The following is a 21,868-nucleotide window of genomic DNA, read 5'->3' on the forward strand; positions in this document are numbered from 1 at the left end:
GCTGTCTGTGAGGTGACACCAGTACCTGCGTGTCCTTCCAGGTGGTGATGAGGCTGATCTCCAGCTCGATCTGAGTCTGATGCTCCTCATCAATCTGAAACACAGCACACATCCACAGTGTGTACTCAGCATTTTATGATATCAGATCAACAGAGTAAACCTGTCCTCAGGTGATACTCACATCAAATACATACAGGTAGTTGTCTATCAGGTCTTCTACGATCTTCACCTCGTGCTCTCCCTTCCCATCCGTCTGAAACAGACTGGGAGCGAACAGCAGCGACAGGTTCTTTGTGCACATCTGGTTCAGATCAGCACACTTCTGGACTCTGAGACAGAGAAAGGAAACGACAAAATCAACAACATGGACTGTAAGTAAAGGTTCTCCATGACTCACTCCACGCTACACAAAGTCCATAAAGTGGTTAATAGTGTATTTGCATGTGGGCGTGGTCTCTCTTTTTCCCATAAAAAAACAGTCAATGACGTAAAAATAATCCTGTTTTTAAACAAAGAATCTCAACTCATGTAGCATTTCATCACATACTTAAAAGAATCCTGCAGCATTGGGACACATTTGGAGTATTCGATAAATAATGATTAGCTTGACCTCACCTGTACAGGTGACTGATGAGAGCAGCCAGAGTGGTCCTGTTGACTCGAGGAAGACTCCGGATGATCTCTTTGTAGCGGTCAAGCCTAAGACTCCTCTGAGGGATTTCTAAAAACAGGACAGAGACGTTGTTAGGTGCGCCTGAGACTAAAGCTAACATGAGATAAAACCACACACGAGATATCATGGCCCGTTATGAACTCCGGTCTATCGAGGGCTTACTGTATGAGGATTTGGACTTGTTAAAAGTCAAAATAAATTATGAATTTTTTTTGCAAAGAATCTGTAAAGCTCCAAAGTAAAGACAAATAAGTGTCTCAGAAAGTCTTGACTCTGGATTCTGACCCTGATGACCTGGACTCTGGACTCTGTTAATGGAATTTGCTCTGGTGTAAAGAAGACTCACTGGCGGCCTCCTGCCACAGGGGGTGGAAGTCGGACATGAAGACGGGGTCGTCGACCTCTCTGAAGAACCTCTTGAGTACGTCAGTCACGTCCTCGATGAAGTGATCTCCGATCCGCAGTTTGACATTTCGTGCGTCTTTCCGGAACTCCTCCATCAGGAGTTTGATCCTGGACTTGGCTCCATTCTTCCTGTAGATCCCCTCGTGGCCCAGACCTACGGAGCATGTTCAGAACATCACTCAATTGCCTAAAATCAGGATATGGAAGGTTTGCTAGTTATGCTCTGGCTTCAACCTTTTCTACATCAACACAAAAAGGATGCAAGAAAAAGTAAAACAGTTCTCCTGCAGCCATTCAGACACCCATATGTTGTCTACAGTAACTTTAAATAATGATATTTTCGAGGTCAACACGAGTTTTTATTGCAAAAACAATTGAGGCATAAGTACGGTTTTCAGGTCGATTTAAACAGGTTCATGTAATAAATGGACAGTTTCCAGGTTGTTAAAGTCTTACCTGCTGCTAGAAATCTCAATCCACAGTAAATGTGGTCCTTTGTTTCATATCATTAAAGGTCTGTCTTGCGTTATGTTATAAAACTTGTTCTACACTTAAGAACAAAAAAAATTAGATTCTTAGATTTGTTGTTCATATAAAATCATTACATCTGTACTGTCTGGATAAAAAGTGGAAAAAGATCTAAAGTGAATATTGAATTGTGGCTCCTCACCGTACTGCGTGATGAAGGCGATGCAACTGTCCACGATGATGGGGATGTCGTTCCGGCTCAGCTGCTGCTCTCTCAGAGTGTTCCCTTTCCCGCCCGCTGCTCGTTGGATGTCTGAGTACCACAGAGAGAAGTCTGTGCGGCCCACGCCCTGCAGGTGGAGTGTCCTGAGGAGGGGGAGGGGCCAACGTAAGGGGGGAGGGGTCAAAGTGGAGGAAGAACCGAAAGCAAACCAAACCAGAGAGACTTTTGTGCTCACCTTCCCCTCTCCACTAAAACCAGGATGTCCTTCTTCTCATGGTTCTCCGTCTCTGAGGTGATACCTTTGAGCGTTTAAATAAGTATATATTCATAATTCAGCATTTTTCTTTAATAAATCCTTGGATCAGACAAATTGGAGTCTATGCAGATCAGGACTCACTGAGCTCCTGCAGCCGGTTCAGGTTGATGATGTCCTCAGCCGCTCCATCATGTCGTGGACAGATGAAGAGGTTGGACTTCTGCAGGACGAAGAACGCCTCCTTCCAATGCTGAGCGTCCAACATGGCTCTGTATCGCAGCAGCCCCACCCGCTCAAACTCCCGAGTCAGGAGGCAGTGACAGCTGAGGGGGGTCGTAGCCTAATCAAGGACGACCAGACACAAACAGTTAGAATATGAAACACAAATACCACTGACAGATGGATTCAATGAGAAACATTTCAATTCTCCACAAAGGGAAAGTTTAGGTAAAACTATATTTAAAACCATACCTCGAAAGACTATCATGTGAATTTAAATAATTTTTCTAAAAAGAAATCCAACTTTTATCCAATTATCTTGCCTTAAATTTGTGTTTTTCCATCATTTCATTAGAGTTCCTTTAATGTCATATGTGATATAAGCTGTGCGTCTCCTTTAAAAATCTCTTTTGGGTTTAATCTGAAAAAAGCCAACAATGAGAGCTCACATAAAAAGTAACATTTAAACTATACTATAAAACACGTTGAAGGAGGAACAATTTAGAAGAGAGTGTGTGTTCAGACCTTCCCAATGGATCTGGTCCAGCTGTGCAGAGCGTCGGCCGTCTCCAAACCAAACTGATGGAGTTTGTCTGACGTCAGATAGAGCTCGAAGGTGTAACGAAACCTGACACACACACAGATACACGCACACACACACACGCACACACACACACACACACACACACACACACACACACACACACACACACACACACACACACACACACACACACACACACACACACACACACACACACACACACACACACACACACACACACACACACACACACACACACACACACACACACAAGAGTTTTCATGATACCACGTTTTATTACAAGTCTAAGAAGTTAAATAATATCGATACCTGTTTCATTATCATTGCAACACAAGTGGAAGTCCTCGGCAGTCCTTATTAAGAATTTCTTGTTTTTAATTAATCTAAAATGCAGGCAAACCCTGCACACCGTCTAAATTGCACAGATACATTGGCAATGTTTCTGTACTTAAATATTACTGATTGATTTAGACAGAGGCTCCACCTCTGCTTTTTTTTCATGAGATGACTAAATAATGTGTGTACCTGTCAATGAAGCCATTGTTGCTGTGGGAGGAGTCAGGTCGACTGACACCCAAACACACGATGTCTTTAACACTGATCTGCATGTAGGGATCAGCTGATCGATCCGACTCGTACAGGAGCAGAGACCGATCCACTGAACACCAGAACTTCTGGAAGTCTGACAAAAAGACCCAAACAGAATCTGCACATTTAATTTCGCAGGCTTCAAGGGAAAAAAAGAAACATTTATCTGAAGGAGTCACTTTCTGAACATTTTCTAATAAAGCCTCATTGTTTTCTTTTTTTATTACTTTAGAGGAAAATTCCTCCTCCAAACCTCATCCTCCCTCCTCCCACCTTCTCTGGTTTTCCTTGACAGTGTTCCTCTGTGGGCTGAGCCGGACTTGTAGAGGTAACCAGAGTGCAGGACGGGCTGCATGATCTCATCGTACACATCGGGGTCTGACAAGAACAAATCAGATTACAAAACAAAACGTGATATCAGTCAACATGAAAACATGCTAAGAATTAAGATCGTACATGAAACAGAAGGTTCCTCAGACTGTGAGAATTCAGTCAGTGTGTCTCTGCTAACTGAAGCAAAATGTAACGCAATGAAAGCCTCCCTGCAGGATCAACACTGATATCACACACACGGCCGACCTTCAGCACCAATACAGCAGTCTTTGTATTTTCACCGTCTCTTCAATGAAAACTGATTCTCGTAAATCATTTGTATATGGTAATAGAAATGACTGCATCATATCTGTCCATCTATGTTTGGAGCTCCATCTAAAGTGCAGAGTTGATATGAACCATGAAAAAGAAAACTTTGAAATCATGTTTTAAATGTTTAACTCAGTTTATGCATATAACAGATACACATGGTTTTCTATAAAGTAAAACAATACGTTGCATTATACCAACAAATGTCCCTGTGTTGTATAAATCCTAAAATAAAGTTGAAATAAAGTTTTTATCACAGGTCAACAAGTATTGTTGAGATAACAAAAAGTCCTCTATATATACAAAAAACAGTTAAATAAAATGTACCGATAAATGTCCGCCCAGGGCTTCCCTGGTAAACAACATGGTGTGTATAGATACTTGCATAAACATGGCCCTCATGCCACCTGACACAGTGTCGATTAAGAATACAGTCGATAAGAGTTGAGATACCTGACGGCGTGCAGTGATTCAGCTGCTGTTGATGTCGTTGGCAGCCGTTGGAGTCGTTGGCGAGCCGGGCTGACTCTGCCTCCGAGAAGATCTGAGTGACAGTTTTCAGAAGGGTCTGCTCAGAGACGGCCGAGCACAAAACCTGAGAGGGAGAGAGAGAGGGAGAGAGAGAGGGAGAGAGAGAGAGAGAGAGAGAGAGAGAGAGAGAGAGAGAGAGAGAGAGAGAGAGATTAACTCCTTGTGTGGCAAAAACACTTAGTGGTTCTTTTTTCTTTGAGCCTCCAGCAGCTTTTATCTTGTAGTCCTTTGATGTTTCAGCCTCAATGATGACCCAGTGCAGTCTGGGTAAAGTTTCTTTGTTCAGGTTTAAAAAAAGCTGCAAGCTTATGAAAGAAGCCAATGTTTACAAATACCACAGTTCCTCTAATGTCCACTAGAGGCTGCCTCCTGCAGAGAGTCAATCCCCATAGAGCCCCATGTTCAAATGTCCAATTTTACAGCAAAAATAAATATGTACCAGATGAATTTAGATACAATGCACAAACTTAAAGTGATATAAAATTACCTGTCACTCAATAATCTTTGATTGACAGGTGGGAGCTGCTTGGTGTCACTTCAGATAATTAATTCACTGAACTTGAACTCTTTTCACAGACAAATAATCGTACTTGCTCTGCACTTTATTGTACCAACAACCAGTCAAAGATCAACCTGTCATATTCTCCAAACAGTATCTATTTGTGTTTGTCATATATCTGTATTAATGCAGTGTTGTGAGTTATGGATGGTGACTCTGACCTTTAACAGCTCCTCCTGGCTGCTGATGGTCGGATGTTTCAGTCTGAATCGTCCCTCTCTGTACTTTTGGGTGATGAATTCTCGTCTCTGCTCGGGCGAGGCGTCACAGTCCATTTCTTCCCACGCAGATAGACCCGCCCCCCAGAACTCATTGGCCCGGTCGTTACCAAGCATGATGAAAAGCTGATATAAATTTTTTTTTAAAAATGTAAAAACGTCAATGCTCCAGGACAAAGAACTACAAGGTGACTGAGAGGTCATCATATTTGACCTTCATGTCTATCAGACGACAGAGCTACGAACAATGCTTCAGCTCTGATCATGTGATGTGTTCCAGGTGATAGACCGGACCAGCTGATTATTTCTTATTTTCATAAATTGTTTAATTCAATATTATTGGTTCTGGTCTCACCTGGACGATCTCGTTGCTCCACACACTGGTGTCCAGTTTCAGACTTTGAACCTTTGAGACCATCGTTCCGAGACCTCTGTGCTGACCTGCAGAGAGCGACACCAGACACACACAGATAAACACACACACACACACACACAAACACGAGCATACAATAGAGTTTGGTAAGGTCAAGTTAGACTCTGGACCGTCAGTTCTCGGTTCAGATTATTTGGACTAAAATTGTCATATTTCTAATACTTCATTACTTTTTGATGCTGCATGTTTTACAATGATACAAGTCTAGAGGAAGGACTTTAATGTCACAATAATATTTTTTCAGTAAATACCCCCAGCTCTTGAAACCTTAATCATGGCTGTCCATGAAACTCTGATGGGGAATAAATGACTATCCAGTGAATGAGTCAAGTCAGTACATGCAACGTGATAGGAACACCTAACCCCCCCTTCAGACTGAGTCTGACCCTGAACGTGAAGAGATCAGTTTCACATGAGACAAAAAACGAAATTGATGACAGGATTCAGCTGACATAAGAGACAAAACACCTGGAGGGTGACATCACACACACACACACACACACACACACACACACACACACACACACACACACACACACACACACACACACACACACACACACACACACACACACACACACACACACACACACACACACACACACACACACACACACACACACACACACACACACACACACACACACACACACACACACACACCAAAATGCGGTTGAACCTGCACAGTGAGAGTTTGTAGTGCAGTAATTCGTGTCCGTGCAGGTATTCACAGAAACACAAACACACTGAGTTTATCTGAGTACATGTGTTCACATCAACAGGTGACATGACAGGTTTCAGCCTCCGACTCTATTTTTAATGATGCTTTATCAAAGAATAATATCAGGCTTGTTTGTCTGTCATTTGAAGACACTGACTCCACACATGCAAAGAAAATCTAAAGACAGGTGCTAGTTGCTCTACATCCTAGCAAAGCATTGTTTTAGATATACTGTATGTAGATATTATTCTTGATACCACATGTTTTCAAAATGTAGATGGTAGGTAAAGCTTTGTTTGGTTGTTGGTGTAATTGCAATGTTGTTGCTAAGCTTTGCCAGGTGTTGATTAATTTACTGGTGAGCCACTTGGTACCTGCACAGTTCTTACAGATGACCACACACAGGTTGATGGAGGCCCAGTCGGGGTTCAGGGCCTTGCAGTCTGCACACATCCTGTTGGAGCGGTTGGACCAGATCTTCTCAGCAACCTCATAGTCCGACAGAGTCTCAGCGATGGACTCCTGCAGAGCCTCCATCCAATGACGTTTCTCTCGCTCTGATTCGGATGTAAAACTGACAGGGGGGAAGCAAAGGTCTGCAGTCAGGCTTTATGAAAAGTCGCCATGGTTACTACATTTTTAAGACATGAGATTTTTGTCTCAAATCTGAGGATTTAAGATTTTAGAACATTAACAAAAGACTAAAGTGACATCACTTCCTGTTTTTGTTAAAATCATCAGATTGAATTGAAATGAGCTGAGAGAGGACATGCTGCAGAGCTGCAGGGAGACAGCTGTAAGGAGCTTTTTTTTCTGATTTAGTGACCTGATTTTCCATACAGCTCAGTCCGCCAGAGCAGATTGTCTGGTTTTAACTTCATCCACAGAGCTGAAGCTACAGATCGGCACTGAAACATGTCAGCTGGGACAGATTCTAACACTCAGATTACAGCAGCTCTGTATCAGGATTTCAAACAGAACACAAAAAAATAACAAAAAAAATGATCTAACTGAAACGTGTGATTTTAATTCTCCATATTGTTGCAGAATCAGTGATACCTGAAGTTCTTGTAAGGAGTGATAAGCTCAAAGCTCTTGTGTTTTCCATCTCTGATGGTTGATCCTCGAGCTTCGATCACAGTGATGCCGATCCCGTTACGGAAACACTGCAGGGAGACATTTTAGAAACACAAATGAAGCTGAAACAACAGGTCTGTCTGTCATGTTTGCATGAAACTTGTCTGCAGTTGAATTTGACTTCTGCTCTTTCAGGGATTAAACTTTACAGCTGACAGAACATAAAATCATCCAATTCTAATTTAAAATGAATAATAATCATCACATGATGAGAGCTCTGAGTATCAAACTTAGATAAATAACATTTTGCTCCAAACAGTGGGGAGGATTCAAACCCAGCAGCCTTATAAAAACTACTCACTACACTGCAGAAACACCTCATAGAATCTATTTGTGGTTTTATTAAGGTGTAAAATTCAATTTTCGGTTCAAAGCAATAATAATACAAATATTAAATATTTATTTTGACTTGTATTTGAAGAACTTTGCATTATTGACAAATACAAAAACAGTGATGATTCTATGAAACAAAATCTGAAACTGACAGTTATTTTGAGACTTTAAAGTTCAGTACATTTAAATATGTCTGCGTAAAAATGTGCACAAGTTGTCACCTGTTCACTCTTATAGAGCCAGATCTGGTCGGTCATGATGGCGGCGTAAACTTTGGACTTGGTTCCTTTCAGCTCGAGCACGCCGTGTTTCTGACAGTGAGAACCTGGACCGAAGTGCCTCCGACCAAACACCAGCTGGTCCCTGACGTGTTCCTGCAGTGTGCCCACCCACCGCCGCTTCAGCACTGACGCGCAGCAAACAGACCATCATTATTATCGCTGTTATTTTTCATGCACATCTATTCAACATGACAACATATGTTCCTTTAAATCGAACATCCCAGCGAGCAGTTGTTGTGATTTTCACCTTGACATTTGGATAAACAGGGTGAAATCAGGTCGTTCCTTTCTCAACATCTTTAAAAAAAAAATCTGCCACTTAACAAAGGATTACATTTTTTATGCCTTCATTGAATGAGACATTGGATAGACTTCAGCCACCTGCTGAGACTGAGAGCTAACTGCTGTGTGTTTATTCAGAGATATCTGAAACCACACTCGGACAAGAGAAACTGATAAAGACTGGTCAAAACCCAACTTATCAAAATAGCTCTTTGTGGCTGATGCTCTGTTTTAACCATTGTTTTAATATGTTGTTTCATTTGAATTTTAATTGTCTTTAATACTTTAAAGTGATAACGTGTTAATAAGTATTCTGAAAAGTGTTTTATACATTTAATGAAAACTGTTTTTATTTTTATTTATTAGAAATCAAATGATCTTAGGATCCATGGTAGTGTCTCATCTTGGTGTCTGAGTTTACCTTCATTGTCAGCCTTGAAAACAAAGATCCTGTGACTCGTCACAATCTCAAACTTGTTGTCTTTGGCGGGGCGGGCCATCTGGATGGCTGCCAATGGGATCACTCCTTTGGGGTAAACGTCCTGAAACGCAGCAGTTGATTTTAAAGATCAAACAACTCACAAATACACCAGGCACACAAAATACAGACAGAAACCTCTTTATTGATCTGTATGTCACATTTATCTACCTAGTATGGGGTCTCTAAAACCTTTTACTTTATTGTACTTGTAATCGATATTACTTGATTTTTAGGATCTAAGATTACAATTCTGGTATCGTGATCATCACCATGCAGATTGTAGATAAAGATTTTTGTTCTTTCCAGGACACCTGGACAACCTGTTTTATATCTGGCTTTCTCACATGAAATTGGTATTCATATTGGTATTAAACAGGTTGTTTCAGGTGAGATATTATTGAATAATTATTGCTAATCAGTTGTTGTAATTACTGATATTAAGTTGTGGGAAAAAAAGCAGTTCTGTTTCTAAATTATTCTTTTAATATTTTATTCTCAGGGCCGAAATGTTGAGTAATTAAATATATTGAATTAGAGTTAGTTTGTCAATATTTCTACTCAACAAGAGAAGAAACACAATCCTTGCAGTCTACTACTCTGAACGAGAAGATTTTTCACCATCAGGACAAACGTAAAATAAACCATCAGAGATTAATTTTTACCTTCTCACTGCCAAAGTACATCAGGTTTTTGCCGTCAAACTTCACGTAGCGCTTCTGGAAGACATAGTTTCTGAAAGTATAAAAAGCTCATTAGATCTGGAGACATAAACACAAACAATCTGTCTGTCTTACACTGTAAAAACTACAAAGACTACAAACCAAGTGTCAAATAAGATTAAAGGTCTTTCCAATAAACTACAAACACATCAAGCAAGATGTTTATCAGGACTGTTCATGTGAATGTAGATTATATTTCTACATAATCAGATATTTTGACTAGAATACGACAAATACACTTCGTAAGTTTGTGAAAGGTCATCTTTATGTTATCCTTTGAAATTCTACTTCAAAGATAAAATTACTTGATAAAATAAAATAAAGCAATGACTGGTTATTGTGCAGTATGAATATTATATCTGTAGTAATTATAGTCCTCAGCACTGGTGAAACAAAAGAACCATACAAGGTCTTTGTTTTTGTTTTTGAAGGAGAAAAGGAAGGAAAAGACAAACACACCGAGGAGAAGATGAAGAAGAAGACGAAGACGAAGAGGAGGAGGAGAGCAAAGTGAAGAGGCAGAGGCAGCTCCTCAGGAGGAAGGAGACACAGGGAGGAGAAGAGAGGAAAAGATGCAGCAGAAGGGCCGTCGCTGATCTCTGACTCCTTACAAATACAGCACACACAAACACATAATCCCACAGAGACACAGAGACAAATCAGACACACCACTGATCTACCCTGCTGTATAAAACGCACCCCTGTGGAGAGAGCTTGTCCAGCCAGCCGCTGATGATGGGCGGGGCTCTCTCGGTCAGGGAGGTGTAGCTGGCGTAGGGGGAGATGGTCAGGTCTTCTTCACCCTCAGAGAGGAAGGTGTGGGCGGGCAGGGAGAGGCAGGGGAGGGGTGGTTGAGGTTCTCCCACTGTGCTGTAACCCTGAGAGTCTCCAGGGTGAAGAGCCTGAGACAAACGCTTCGTCCACAAGAACTTCAGAGTCCTGCAGGTTCAATTCAAACTTTATTTAAACATTTTAGAGGACACTGCATACACTCAGTCTGTTAACTCTTATAAAGAAATCTGACACCGTGAGTCAACAATAGTTTATGACTTGTGGTTTTGTTCTTTGAATAACCTCAGAAACAGCAGCTGCATTAACGGTTCCACCACAAGAAGAATGTTTTAACTTAGTTGTGTTGATATTTAGCGCAGGCTAAAGTTTATAAAGCTTAAACAGATAAAATAATCAAGAAAGAATATCGTTTATAAAACCCCATAGGCATTGTGTGTTACATTGCACTGTCAGTGTGTTAGATAAATATGGATGGAATGAGAGCTGAAGAAACCTGATCTTACCCATGATCCTCGGCATGATTGTCCTCCCCCTTTCTGGTGTCTCTGTCAATCTGCTGAAGAGCACACTAAATGAGTCTAAATGAGTAAAGACTGTTGAGATTGTTTGAAAGTTAATTTCTCTCCAGTCAGGATTCACCATTAAGTTTTTGACTATATTATTGTTTTTAATAATATTCTTTAATGTAGGACAGAAGACAAGTGAGATTGGAATTTGTTGGAAACCCCAAATCAATCCAAACCCAAGTTGTGCCCTTCTAACATTGAAGAGGAGACGTTACAGGAGTGTGAATGTAAATCTGCATTTATGTCTCACCTCCAGGATGAGTGGATTTCTTCTGGTTTGAAAAACAGTCTCACAGTACGGACTGATCTCTTCCTCAGGGTCGTCTGTTGAAGCTGTTAAATACAAACTCCGAGTAAGTAAAGTGCAGGAGAACAAAGGGCTCCAATTCTAAGCTCAACAAGCGCACAGATTTTAAGCCACTGTTTGTTTTTTTTGTTGAAGTAAAATCTCAGAAATAAATCCTCACTGTCGTTGACTTGAGAATAAGCAATTTATTTTGACTCACTCCTTAGCCAATAACAGCAGTGAAAGGTGTTTCATTCACATTAATATTCACATATTTAGCATGATTCATCGACACTTTATTTAAAGTTGAGGTCCTTCAAAGACGAAAATAACACATCACAACACAATTAGAGACAAAATACCTTTAAATTCATGGTTTGATATGGGCACTAAACATTTTCATCTATTCTCACCTCGTGCTGATCCTGAAGAGTTGTTACTTAAAGTGCTGCCACTGAAAATAAATACAAAGAGAGATAAACAGCAAATAAGATCAATCCATGCTTTACTGACAAACTGCAGTCATTTCATGTAAGCTGCAGTGACTGCTACTATAATTTATATTTAACAATATTGCAAACGTTTGTTGTTCGATGTATTACAATTCATTGATGTGAACACAAGTTTCGAAAGCATTTTGACAAGAAGTTATTTATTAAAACGAATATGAAGGTTTCTTTGATGTTGGATGATTAAAAACATAAGATGAGCGCTGGTTTGAGGGGCCCCCTGTGAATATTGGCGTGTGACTTGGATAGGATCAGAATTGGAAACAGAGTACTTCTAAATTACTCTTTCATTAAGAACAGTTTTTGGTTTGTTGGTCACAGGCAGCTTCATCTTTTGGGTCTTAAAATTGAATGTTTATTAGCATAAAGTTCAGAGTATACTGGATACAGACCCTCAGAGGGACTCACCTGTTCCTCTCGGGGTTCCTGTCAGGCGTTTTCCTGTCAGTTGTTTGTCTGGGTGGAGTTGGAGGAGCTGATTGCTGGCTGCAGTACCTCCTCCCTCCAGCAGGGGCAGTAGAACCTGGTAAGGTGCCCCAGTAGATCTCGTTAGAGACCATCTCCAGCCCTCCGCCTCTGGGTGACCCCCCCGAGGATCCAGAGAGTCTGCTGCTGTCCACACTACCAGGACAGGATGTCACAGGTGTAATATGGTTCACCTGCTCTGTCCGTACAGGTGAGGAGGAGGAAGATGTGGGTGGGGACCCCTGGAATGTGGCAGGGAGGGCCCCGCGGTTGAGCCTCGGGGGAACAGGAGGTAACAGTCTTCCAGCGTCCGACAGAGAGAAGCTCCGACTCGGTTTCCTCCTCTCAGCCTGACTCGGCATTCTGCCAGATAAATTCGACTCAATGTTACGGTCAGAGGTGGACTTGGGATCAGGTGCAGCTGTTTCCCCAGAGGTGAGACCCCCTAATACAGTGAAACAGATGGACTCCTGGGATAGCCTCCTTGGTGGAGGCGGGGCGGGGTCAGGTGTTGGACAGAAGTGGACAGGTGTTGTTCGGCGGCGGTTAAAGACAGTTCTGGGTTTGGGGATGGGCTTCAGGATGGGGCAGGGACTGTCATTGGTCAGCATGGCTCTCAGATTTGGAGCCGAGCTGTTCCTGAACGCCTCAAAGTTAACGGGTCCTGATGACTGACCAAGCAACGCCGTGCAGTAACCTCGATCTGAGGAGGACACAGACTGACAGCGGTCACGGGGCTGATCCACCTTTTGATTGGCTCTCTGAGCCTCTGTCCTCTGAATGTAGCCAACCAATCGGAGGATCCTCTTCCTGTGTCCTGTGGCGGTTATACCCAGACTGACCAGGGCTTCATGGTCCAGGTGTGTAAAGTCTTTGGCCAATAGAAGACCAGCTCGATGGAAGCTGTCCAGATACCTGCAGGGATACACAGTATTACAGCTAAACGTTTGTTATGATGACGTAACAGTCCTGCAGTGCATTAAATAAACTCAAACAACCAAACACTGGAAACACACTTGAAATATACTGTAAATCTTTTCTACATATGCTGAGTTAGATTTGCTTTCTTGACACCTTAACTTTCTCTATAAGGACGGCTGTCTTGAATTGTTGATTCTGACTGTTCAATTACAACAGGCTGTTATTTCTGTAAAGCAAGAGGTCTGGTGGTTGTTACTGGAGCAGCTCTGATCACTGGGAGGGTTTATTGAAGGACGATTGTAACGTGACAGCTCTGTCGGTGTGCGTGTGTAATGTTTCACCCTGAGTGAGCTAACATCTTTGTGTCTCGTCTCGTGTGATGCATGTCCGACCTCTCGAGGTGAATCACTGACAGAAGCTTCTCAACCGGCGTGCTTCCATCCAGCGTTGCCATGACGACCAACATGGAGCCTGGATGCGACTCCTCCACATTTAGGAAACGCGGCGGCCATCACTGACCTACAGCGATGACAAAGGCTGACTGTCCATCTGCAGGAGACGAAGACAGACAGACAGACAGACAGACAGACAGACAGACAGACAGACAGACAGACAGACAGACAGACAGACAGACAGACAGACAGACAGACAGACAGACAGACAGACAGACAGACAGTTAGATCTGATTTGATTCTGTTCGCTGCGACGACACACGAAATGTTTTTGTTCTTGTTTCAAACACTCCATGTGAGGCAGCCATTTTTAATATTATTTATAACCTGGGAGTTGGGTTGTTCTTTTCGTTAAAACGTGACTGAAGAGAGGAAGTTTAGCTTTTAAAGTTTTGGTACTTTAGCAGCTCTGATGCTTCAGGCCCTGTCCCCTTTATCCCATGACAGATGGTCTGACAGATGCTGATCACTGACAGACAGAAGGAACAGTTATCTGCAACAGATGAGATTTGTGTTTTAGAGACCACATCACTCTGACCTTTGACCCATCAGAGGTCTCTCTCTCTCTCTCTCTCTCTCTCTCACACACACACACACCCTCCGGTCAACTAAAGCCACAGACTCAGAAAAAACATGATGTCAGCACTGGAACACAGCAGTAGGATTGTTTCTCAGCGTCTGCAGCAGGCTGACCTTTGACCTCTCTACAGACTGCACTGGAGGTTACGGGGTCGGGGGGAGCAACATGAAATGGGGAGATTGACTCCAGCAGAACACAAAAGATCAGCTGACGTACAAACAGACAGAAGCTGTTTTTACATCTGCACTCTTTAAATCCTCAGACGTTCTGCGGCTGAAGTCTTTTAAGACAGTTTGTCTTTACATCAATGCTTCATGTAATTTCACATATTACAGTATAAACAGAGAGTGAAGAAGAACATACCTGTGAGCAGAAGAGTATGAAGCTGTCCCTAAGTGTACGGAGATCAATCTTCCTGAATATTTCCTGCCACGGTCAGTTAGCTCACCCTGACTTCACATGAAACATTTACTTACAGGCTGGCAGGAAAAAAGTTTGCGTAAAGTCGAGGTCAAAACATTTATTGACCCTAAATCGAGCAAAGAAGAGTTGTCTTGTTTTGACTGCAGGTTTCAAACAGAGTGGATGTTGCCTGACAGGTAAAACTCAGGGTTAAATAAAGTCAACACTAATGAAGCTTTGAGTTTCATCTTAGAGGACACACACACTGATACTGGAAAAGAGAGGAAGCTCACACACACACACACACACACACACACACACACACACACACACACACACACACACACACACACACACACACACACACACACACACACACACACACACACACACACACACACACACACACACACACACACACACACACACACACACACACACACACACACACACACACCACCCTTCCCTTGACTGTCCTTGTTCACAGGAAACACACCAACATATTTCAAATACCAGTAACACCTTTATAACAACAGAGCCACACACACACAGTGCACAAAGACCACTGGACACACACACACACACACACACACACACACACACACACACACACACACACACACACACACACACACACACACACACACACACACACACACACACACACACACACACACACACACACACACACACACACACACACACACACACACACACACACACACAGGATGAAGGGAGTGCCTGCAGTAGAGGCAAGGCAAAGGGGTGGGTGGCTTTCAAAGAATAATTGTGTGTGTGTGTGTAGCTCTAGATTTCCCCTAGAGTGTGTTATGTTTTACTTTCCGCGAAAGTGAGTATGTGTTAGTGCTATTTTGTACACCAGCATGGTTTATGTTTCGATGCTTTTTTGAAAATAATATAAATGAGATTATTGCTGACTGCAGCGCTTGCTTCTGATCTGTTGATGTAAAACAGTCCAAACCTGACGTTTAAAAAGTTAAAACCAACAAAAAATTAAAAAAAATCTTTTATCAATTCAGCGACTAATTGTCCTTTAAATGTTCTTGAACGATGGTCGCAATAATAAACTAGAAGTGTTCAGTATAGTATAAATTACTTTTGTGGTGATTTGGGGCTTTATTAATTATCATTGCATGATTGAAACAAGCAGTGAACGTCAGCTGTGATCAAAGAGTGTGAAACTGTCAGAAACATGAACACTCTTTAGTATAAAACACCACAATAAGTAAAAAATAGATTTAAGTGTTCGGTCACATGCTCTGAAACAGCAGGAGGAAGAGGCGCCAAAGAAAGAAAAAATTACAATTATGGCCGACACCAAAGCAACACTAAGGGGGAACTTCACAAAGCACCCGCTGACAGCTCCATGATTTGTGCATCATACGTGCAAACCGTCTGCTGATTCCAAGATCTAAGAACATTTGAGCACAAACAAGGCCCTTCTATACGTCGCAGTTTGCCATCGTTTTGTGTCCGCTTGTAAAGTTGAGTCGTAAACTCCTCCTCTCATGTGGCGCACATCGTAGCTCGAGGCCACGGGAAGAGAAGGGAGACTTCTTCCAGTTTGTCGTGCAGCAGTGTAGTCTTTACAGATGTAACACAAGTGTTGCTTTGGCAGGCAAAGCTCCCTCTCTTTAAAGCTCAACCTGAAATTAAAAAACACTCTGATAGCGGTCCTGTGTTACGGCGTCAGATCATCTCCACACGTGGACAGAGTGTGTGCTTCAGTGCTGAGGTGAGCCTCTGAATAGAAAGTCTTAATTAACAGATAGCTTTAAGTCCTACAGAGGTGGGATAGTTTTCCTGATCACCGAAAGGTTTGAGCGGGACATCTCTTATAAATAAAGTGGCACAGTTACCAGCAACTCTCAGCAGACAGATATTTTTCACTCTAATTGTGTTCATGTTTTTAAATATGATCCTGTTTGCTCAGCAGGGCAGCATCGGTTTAGCAGACGCAAAAGCCATACAATCCTAAACATAAAAAAAAATAAAGCTGATTCTGATCCTTTTGTGAATCAGGTCCTAAATGTTACAGTAGAGTAAAAATAACTGCTGGACACACACGCACACACACACACACACACACACACACACACACACACACACACACACAAAGGTCAGCAGCTTGGAGACAAAGAGGAGGAGGAAGTGAGTCACAGCAGCTTCCTCCGGTGGACCTTTTTCCTCCTCCAGACTTCAGAAAATCTGCAGCTGTTCCCAGATCAGCTCAGAGCACCTGATCTATAAAAGTGCAGACTGCACATCTTAACACACCTGTAACTCACAGGAATTTTAACAAGTCAAGAAGAAAATCAAACAAAAGGTCATCCGCGTAACTCCGAGTCAGAGATGGACACCAAAACAATTCCTCCTAAACACACAATATTCGAAAGTCATGATATCAGATCGAAATTCAGGAAAAAGATCATAAATGTCAACACAATTGTTTCTTCAACTGAAGTTGTTTTATCAGCTTCGGTACCCTTCAATATTATTGATTCTTAAAATTAACATCTGTATTGTATCGTTTTAAAAAATGTAATATCAAAAAAAAATTACAGAAACTGTGATATTACTTTGAATGCCATTGTTTTCTCAAAAATGGCTTTTAACAAAATGTAGTTACTATGAACCAACATTCAAATCTTCAGAGCGTCTTTTAGTACAACTTAACCCCAAACATGACATTTTTTCAGGTTGCTATGGCAGCACCTTGTCAATCACAGGTAGTCTCAGCCTAACTCCATCCCTGTTTCTTGTCTCTAAATTGGACCATCATTTACTAAATGAACATCGTGCTGTATTGAAGAAGGCCTGAAACTACCGAGACCGTAACACAATGGTTCAAATGTTTGAGAGAATAAATCAAGTGACAAGTGGGAACATTTTATTATAGACTTATACGATCAAACAGATTCTCGCTCTCCTGCTAAACGTTACAGAGGACGCAGGTCTAAAACAGTTCTGCTTCTGTTGGCTTAAGAAGATACATCAACTTCTTCTTTGCTGACTCAGACTGCTCTTATTGGCTTGGACTTCTTGGAGCTCTCTGATTGGCTCAGACTTCGGGCTTCACCGTGTGGATATGATGGTTTTTCTGAGTTGCAGAGATGGAGTCTGACTTCATGGTCACACAGAAAAAGAACAAACAATTTGTTGTTGTATGTTTCTGCGTGTCAAACCCTTGTTTTTAAAAGTGCTATACAAATAAAATTATTATTATTATTATTATTTCAAGGAGTGACGAGTAGTGTAATGATAGTCAACATCCTCTCAAAATACTTCCTGCGATTCTTACACATTTGTTTCCAAAAGATTTCTCAAGTTAAAATGAAAGAATAAAACGTCTTTACTGCTGTGGTGACAGGAGGACCGATTAATGATCCGACGCAGAGTCAGCTGTGTGTCAGACAGAAGAGGAGGGTAAGTCTCTCATGTTAGTCAGAGAGTGTGCAGAGGAAGACGATGAGTCAATTCAATCACTTCACATCTGTCGGACTGAAGAACACAAGAGAGGAGCCTTTGAGCCCTTTGTGACCTGAGCTGTGTCTGAAAGGCGAGCTGTTTTAACGTTTAAAGCAGACACCCCTCTATCACTAATAATACTGTAGATAATAGCGTTTCTCCCAGTTCAACATTCTCAGTAACTCTCAGAATATTAGGATAGTCCCAATAACTTTATGGATATCTGGAATCATTTTCATTTTGGATATCTGAAATTCAAATGATGACATGTAAGAACTGGGCTGTGGATATCCGTAATGACGGTTTTTCCTCGAAAGAATTTGACTGCAGATATCGTGAACTTTCATTGAGGATGAAAGAGCGTCATTGTGGATATCTGAAATGTTCATTTGGAAGAAGTAAGATACAGACATGTCTGTTGGAGTTCCAGTCCAGCTATCAGAGTAAATCTGCCAAGACAAGTTCCAAATGTGGAGTCACATTGACTTTGACTGGCACTCAACTTTACACGTGTGTGACTTGAGACAGATAACTAAAAATAATTTGATTTCATTTTTTCTTTCTCTTTGTTTTCATAATGACGAGCTCAAACAGCAAAATCCTGCTTTTCTATGAATGTCAGAGGAATTATTTTCTGCCAATTCAACAAATAATATTTTGAATACTTTTCTTTTCCTGATTATGCCAATTTATGTATCCAGAATTCAATGGCGCAGCTCTGTGACTTAGTAGTGACGCAACATCAGGATGTCCACACATCCATCCAGACCCCGAACATCTGATGACAAACACAAATAAAGACTTACACAACAACAACAACATGTACATTACATTTCTCCTCCTTCGGCTCTGTGGATCTGCAGCCGAACAAAAAACACAGGATACAGCTGTCCTTCAAACTGCTGCAGGGGAAACACACACACACACACACACACACACACGCACACACACACACACACACACACACACACACACACACTAACTAAATAAGGTGGCAAAAAGTTGAGCAACTCTCAAGTGCTGAAAGTAATTGGTGAATAGAATTTTAATAGAATTTTAAATTCCACTATTTTTGTATTTTAAAATGTTTTTCGGATCCATATAAAACAATGTTAAGCTACACTGACCTGTGTCCTGATTTGAGAATCAAATACATTATTTTTTGATTGATTATTACTTATTATTTATGTCAAATAAATCATAGGTACTTTATGATCTTCATTATTTGTATACTGCACTGCTGCACCAAAGAAAAAGAGAGGAACACAATTTAGACATGTGGAAGAGATCCCCCTTTATCTCAAAGGTCATTGTCTGAAATCTCTCTGAACCCACCAGACAGCAGACACTTACTGTGAGAACAGCTCATTTTACTGCTGCTTCTTCTTTTTTCTTCCTCATTCTTTACACGTCAGCTGAACTTAACTGAGCTTTAATTACAATAAACAGGCTGAAAGGATGCTGAAATAACATCAACATCTGGACAAGGTTGTTTTTTGTTTGAGTTCATGACTTGTCAGGTCTGTCTGAAAGACAACAAGAAAACAATTTAAAACGCTTGTTTTTTTAATGAGGTTTGGTTTGACAATTCCTAATGTGACATCAGGTCAGCAGGAAAATGTCGTGCCCAACAGACACAGTGACACAAATGTTTTGCTTAAGTTTCATTTTTGGACTTGCACTGTACTGAACTTCAATCTTTTCAAATCAGGAGACAAATGATCTTCACTGTTTGAGTCGACGGCAGTCAGACAGTGAAGCCTGCTCGTTACTTAATCATCTCTGCAAACACTTCACTCAAATACAATGTTGAAGTGTGCAGTAATTATTGCACTGGCAAACACATTTAACATCATGTCTGCATTGACTTCAGATCAGCAGAGTCTCCATCAGCTGCACTCATCTCACAGGGAGTTAAATAAAGTGATAGAGAGATAAACAGAATAGGCTGACAGACCTGCCAATCAAAGCCAACAAACTCCCCCCCCCCCCCCCCCCCCCCCCCCACACACACACACACACAGAGACACACACAGCTCTCTGTGAACAGCAGAGTCTCCTGAGAGTGAAAGAGTGGGTAGTAGACAGGAAGGAGGAGAGGAAAAGAGTGACCTTCATTCTTCACCTCCACCGAGGAGAGAGAGAGAGAGAGAGAGAGAGAGAGAGAAGGGAGGATGGGTGAGGGAGAGAGTGCAGGGAGGAGAAAATAACATAAAGAAGGGGGGGGGGCATTTTAAAAACGAGGGAAAGTAGAGCGAGAGTAAAGTTGGGACAGAAAAAGAAGTGGGAGAGGGTGAGAGAGGGAGGGCGAGCGAGCAGTATAATAACAGAGAGGCTCTATTGTGATGAACAGAGGGCTGATTGTTCAGAGCTGTGACTGGAACCACACACTGAGGCTCACTGGGAACACTGGGACGTTACAGTCAACATGTGAGCACGCATCAGATCTGAGCCCAAGGTTTCTGTGGTGTGTTCAGGTGCTGTGGGAGCTTAGCAGAAGTATAAAATGACCAAACAGAATTAACATTACAATCTCTGCTATTTTAGAATGATTACAATTTAAAAGGTGAGATAGAGTGTTTGTAATATGTGTAAGTTAAATGACCCAATGATGGATGTCCAGGACTTCTTTTTTTGGTTCCTGTGGAATCAAGCAGATATCAATCTATATAATCTACTTTTTTTTTTTTTTTCATATCAAAGTTTCACATTTTTGGAGTGCTGGTGGCGCAGTGGTTCGTGCGCACGTCCCCATGTATGAAGACTTTACTTCTACTAGTCTTCTCGACTGCAGCCTGTGGCTCCTTTCCCGCATGTCAATCCCCACTCTCTCTCTCTCTCTCTCTCTCTCTCTCTGGTTTCCATCTCTATCCTATCTCTTTAATAAAGCTACAAAAAGGCTAAAAATAAAAATCTTGTCGATGCATTTTTTTTTAATAATAAATTTGTGACTCAGATCAGTCTGTGATTGAAACACATATTATGTTCAGAGTAAGTTAAGATTAAGTTTAAGATTTACTTGATGGATCCGGCAGGGGGAAATTCTGTGTTTACACTCTGTTGATCAAGTGAGAAAAACAAGAGCAAACTTTTGATTAAGTTCACAAATCTTTTAAAATATCACTGACTCAAGACGTTAAACAAGAAAATAATTCCAGAGAGAAAGAAATGAAAACAGAAATGTTGATTTCTTGGAGGAACAGGTTCAAAGAGATGAAAGACCACCAAGTTGACAGAAAATGCTCTCTTCCTCCTCTGACCCTCCTCTTCACCTCCTCCTCCTTTGGTTCGGTTAACACAAACTCCAGTTTCGCTTGGAGAGGTGGCTCTTGGCCTGCTTTCTTTCAGACTCAGGTGTGGTCGACTCTCTCAACCCGACCTGACTGCAGGAAGCAAGCGCTGCGTTTTTGGATTAAACCAGCTACCGTAGCAACGATCCTCTCTATTACGCTTGCTGAACATGTGTTAAACGCTGTAAAAAATGTGACAGCTCGCCCACGGACTGTAAGTGTGTTTTATAGTTACAGAACTGCTCTTTATAAATCATCACTCATACCATACATAGATCATTAGAAATCGATGTTCTGTGTGCTTCCGACCATGTAAACTATTTTAAGATCCAACCCCCACAGCAGACACAATCTACACATCTGTCAGACCACCGACAAACAA

At 41.6% G+C, this 21,868-nt stretch overlaps 1 protein-coding gene across 1 annotated transcript in view; it reads right to left on the minus strand.

Annotated features, from left to right (window-relative positions):
• The window catches only part of arap3 (ArfGAP with RhoGAP domain, ankyrin repeat and PH domain 3), a 31,730-nt gene that overhangs the window by 6,235 nt on the left and 3,627 nt on the right, over positions 1 to 21,868 (minus strand). The window contains exons 2-25 of the mRNA XM_079352968.1: positions 13,666 to 13,822; positions 12,296 to 13,267; positions 11,792 to 11,832; positions 11,343 to 11,425; positions 11,030 to 11,082; positions 10,434 to 10,673; positions 9,678 to 9,747; positions 8,956 to 9,076; positions 8,193 to 8,377; positions 7,561 to 7,667; positions 6,876 to 7,075; positions 5,703 to 5,788; positions 5,291 to 5,473; positions 4,493 to 4,634; positions 3,671 to 3,775; positions 3,335 to 3,491; positions 2,770 to 2,872; positions 2,167 to 2,365; positions 2,005 to 2,068; positions 1,749 to 1,912; positions 1,020 to 1,232; positions 616 to 721; positions 182 to 329; positions 26 to 94 (exon numbers count right to left, since the gene is read on the minus strand). Coding sequence (XP_079209094.1) covers positions 26 to 94; positions 182 to 329; positions 616 to 721; positions 1,020 to 1,232; positions 1,749 to 1,912; positions 2,005 to 2,068; positions 2,167 to 2,365; positions 2,770 to 2,872; positions 3,335 to 3,491; positions 3,671 to 3,775; positions 4,493 to 4,634; positions 5,291 to 5,473; positions 5,703 to 5,788; positions 6,876 to 7,075; positions 7,561 to 7,667; positions 8,193 to 8,377; positions 8,956 to 9,076; positions 9,678 to 9,747; positions 10,434 to 10,673; positions 11,030 to 11,082; positions 11,343 to 11,425; positions 11,792 to 11,832; positions 12,296 to 13,267; positions 13,666 to 13,739 — 3,885 coding nt within the window. The 5' untranslated portion in view covers positions 13,740 to 13,822. The remainder of the gene's footprint in view (positions 1 to 25; positions 95 to 181; positions 330 to 615; positions 722 to 1,019; positions 1,233 to 1,748; positions 1,913 to 2,004; positions 2,069 to 2,166; positions 2,366 to 2,769; positions 2,873 to 3,334; positions 3,492 to 3,670; positions 3,776 to 4,492; positions 4,635 to 5,290; positions 5,474 to 5,702; positions 5,789 to 6,875; positions 7,076 to 7,560; positions 7,668 to 8,192; positions 8,378 to 8,955; positions 9,077 to 9,677; positions 9,748 to 10,433; positions 10,674 to 11,029; positions 11,083 to 11,342; positions 11,426 to 11,791; positions 11,833 to 12,295; positions 13,268 to 13,665; positions 13,823 to 21,868) is intronic.

The sequence above is a fragment of the Symphodus melops genome (assembly GCF_947650265.1).
Source record: "Symphodus melops genome assembly, chromosome: 9".
NCBI classification, from domain to species: Eukaryota; Metazoa; Chordata; class Actinopteri; order Labriformes; family Labridae; genus Symphodus; species Symphodus melops.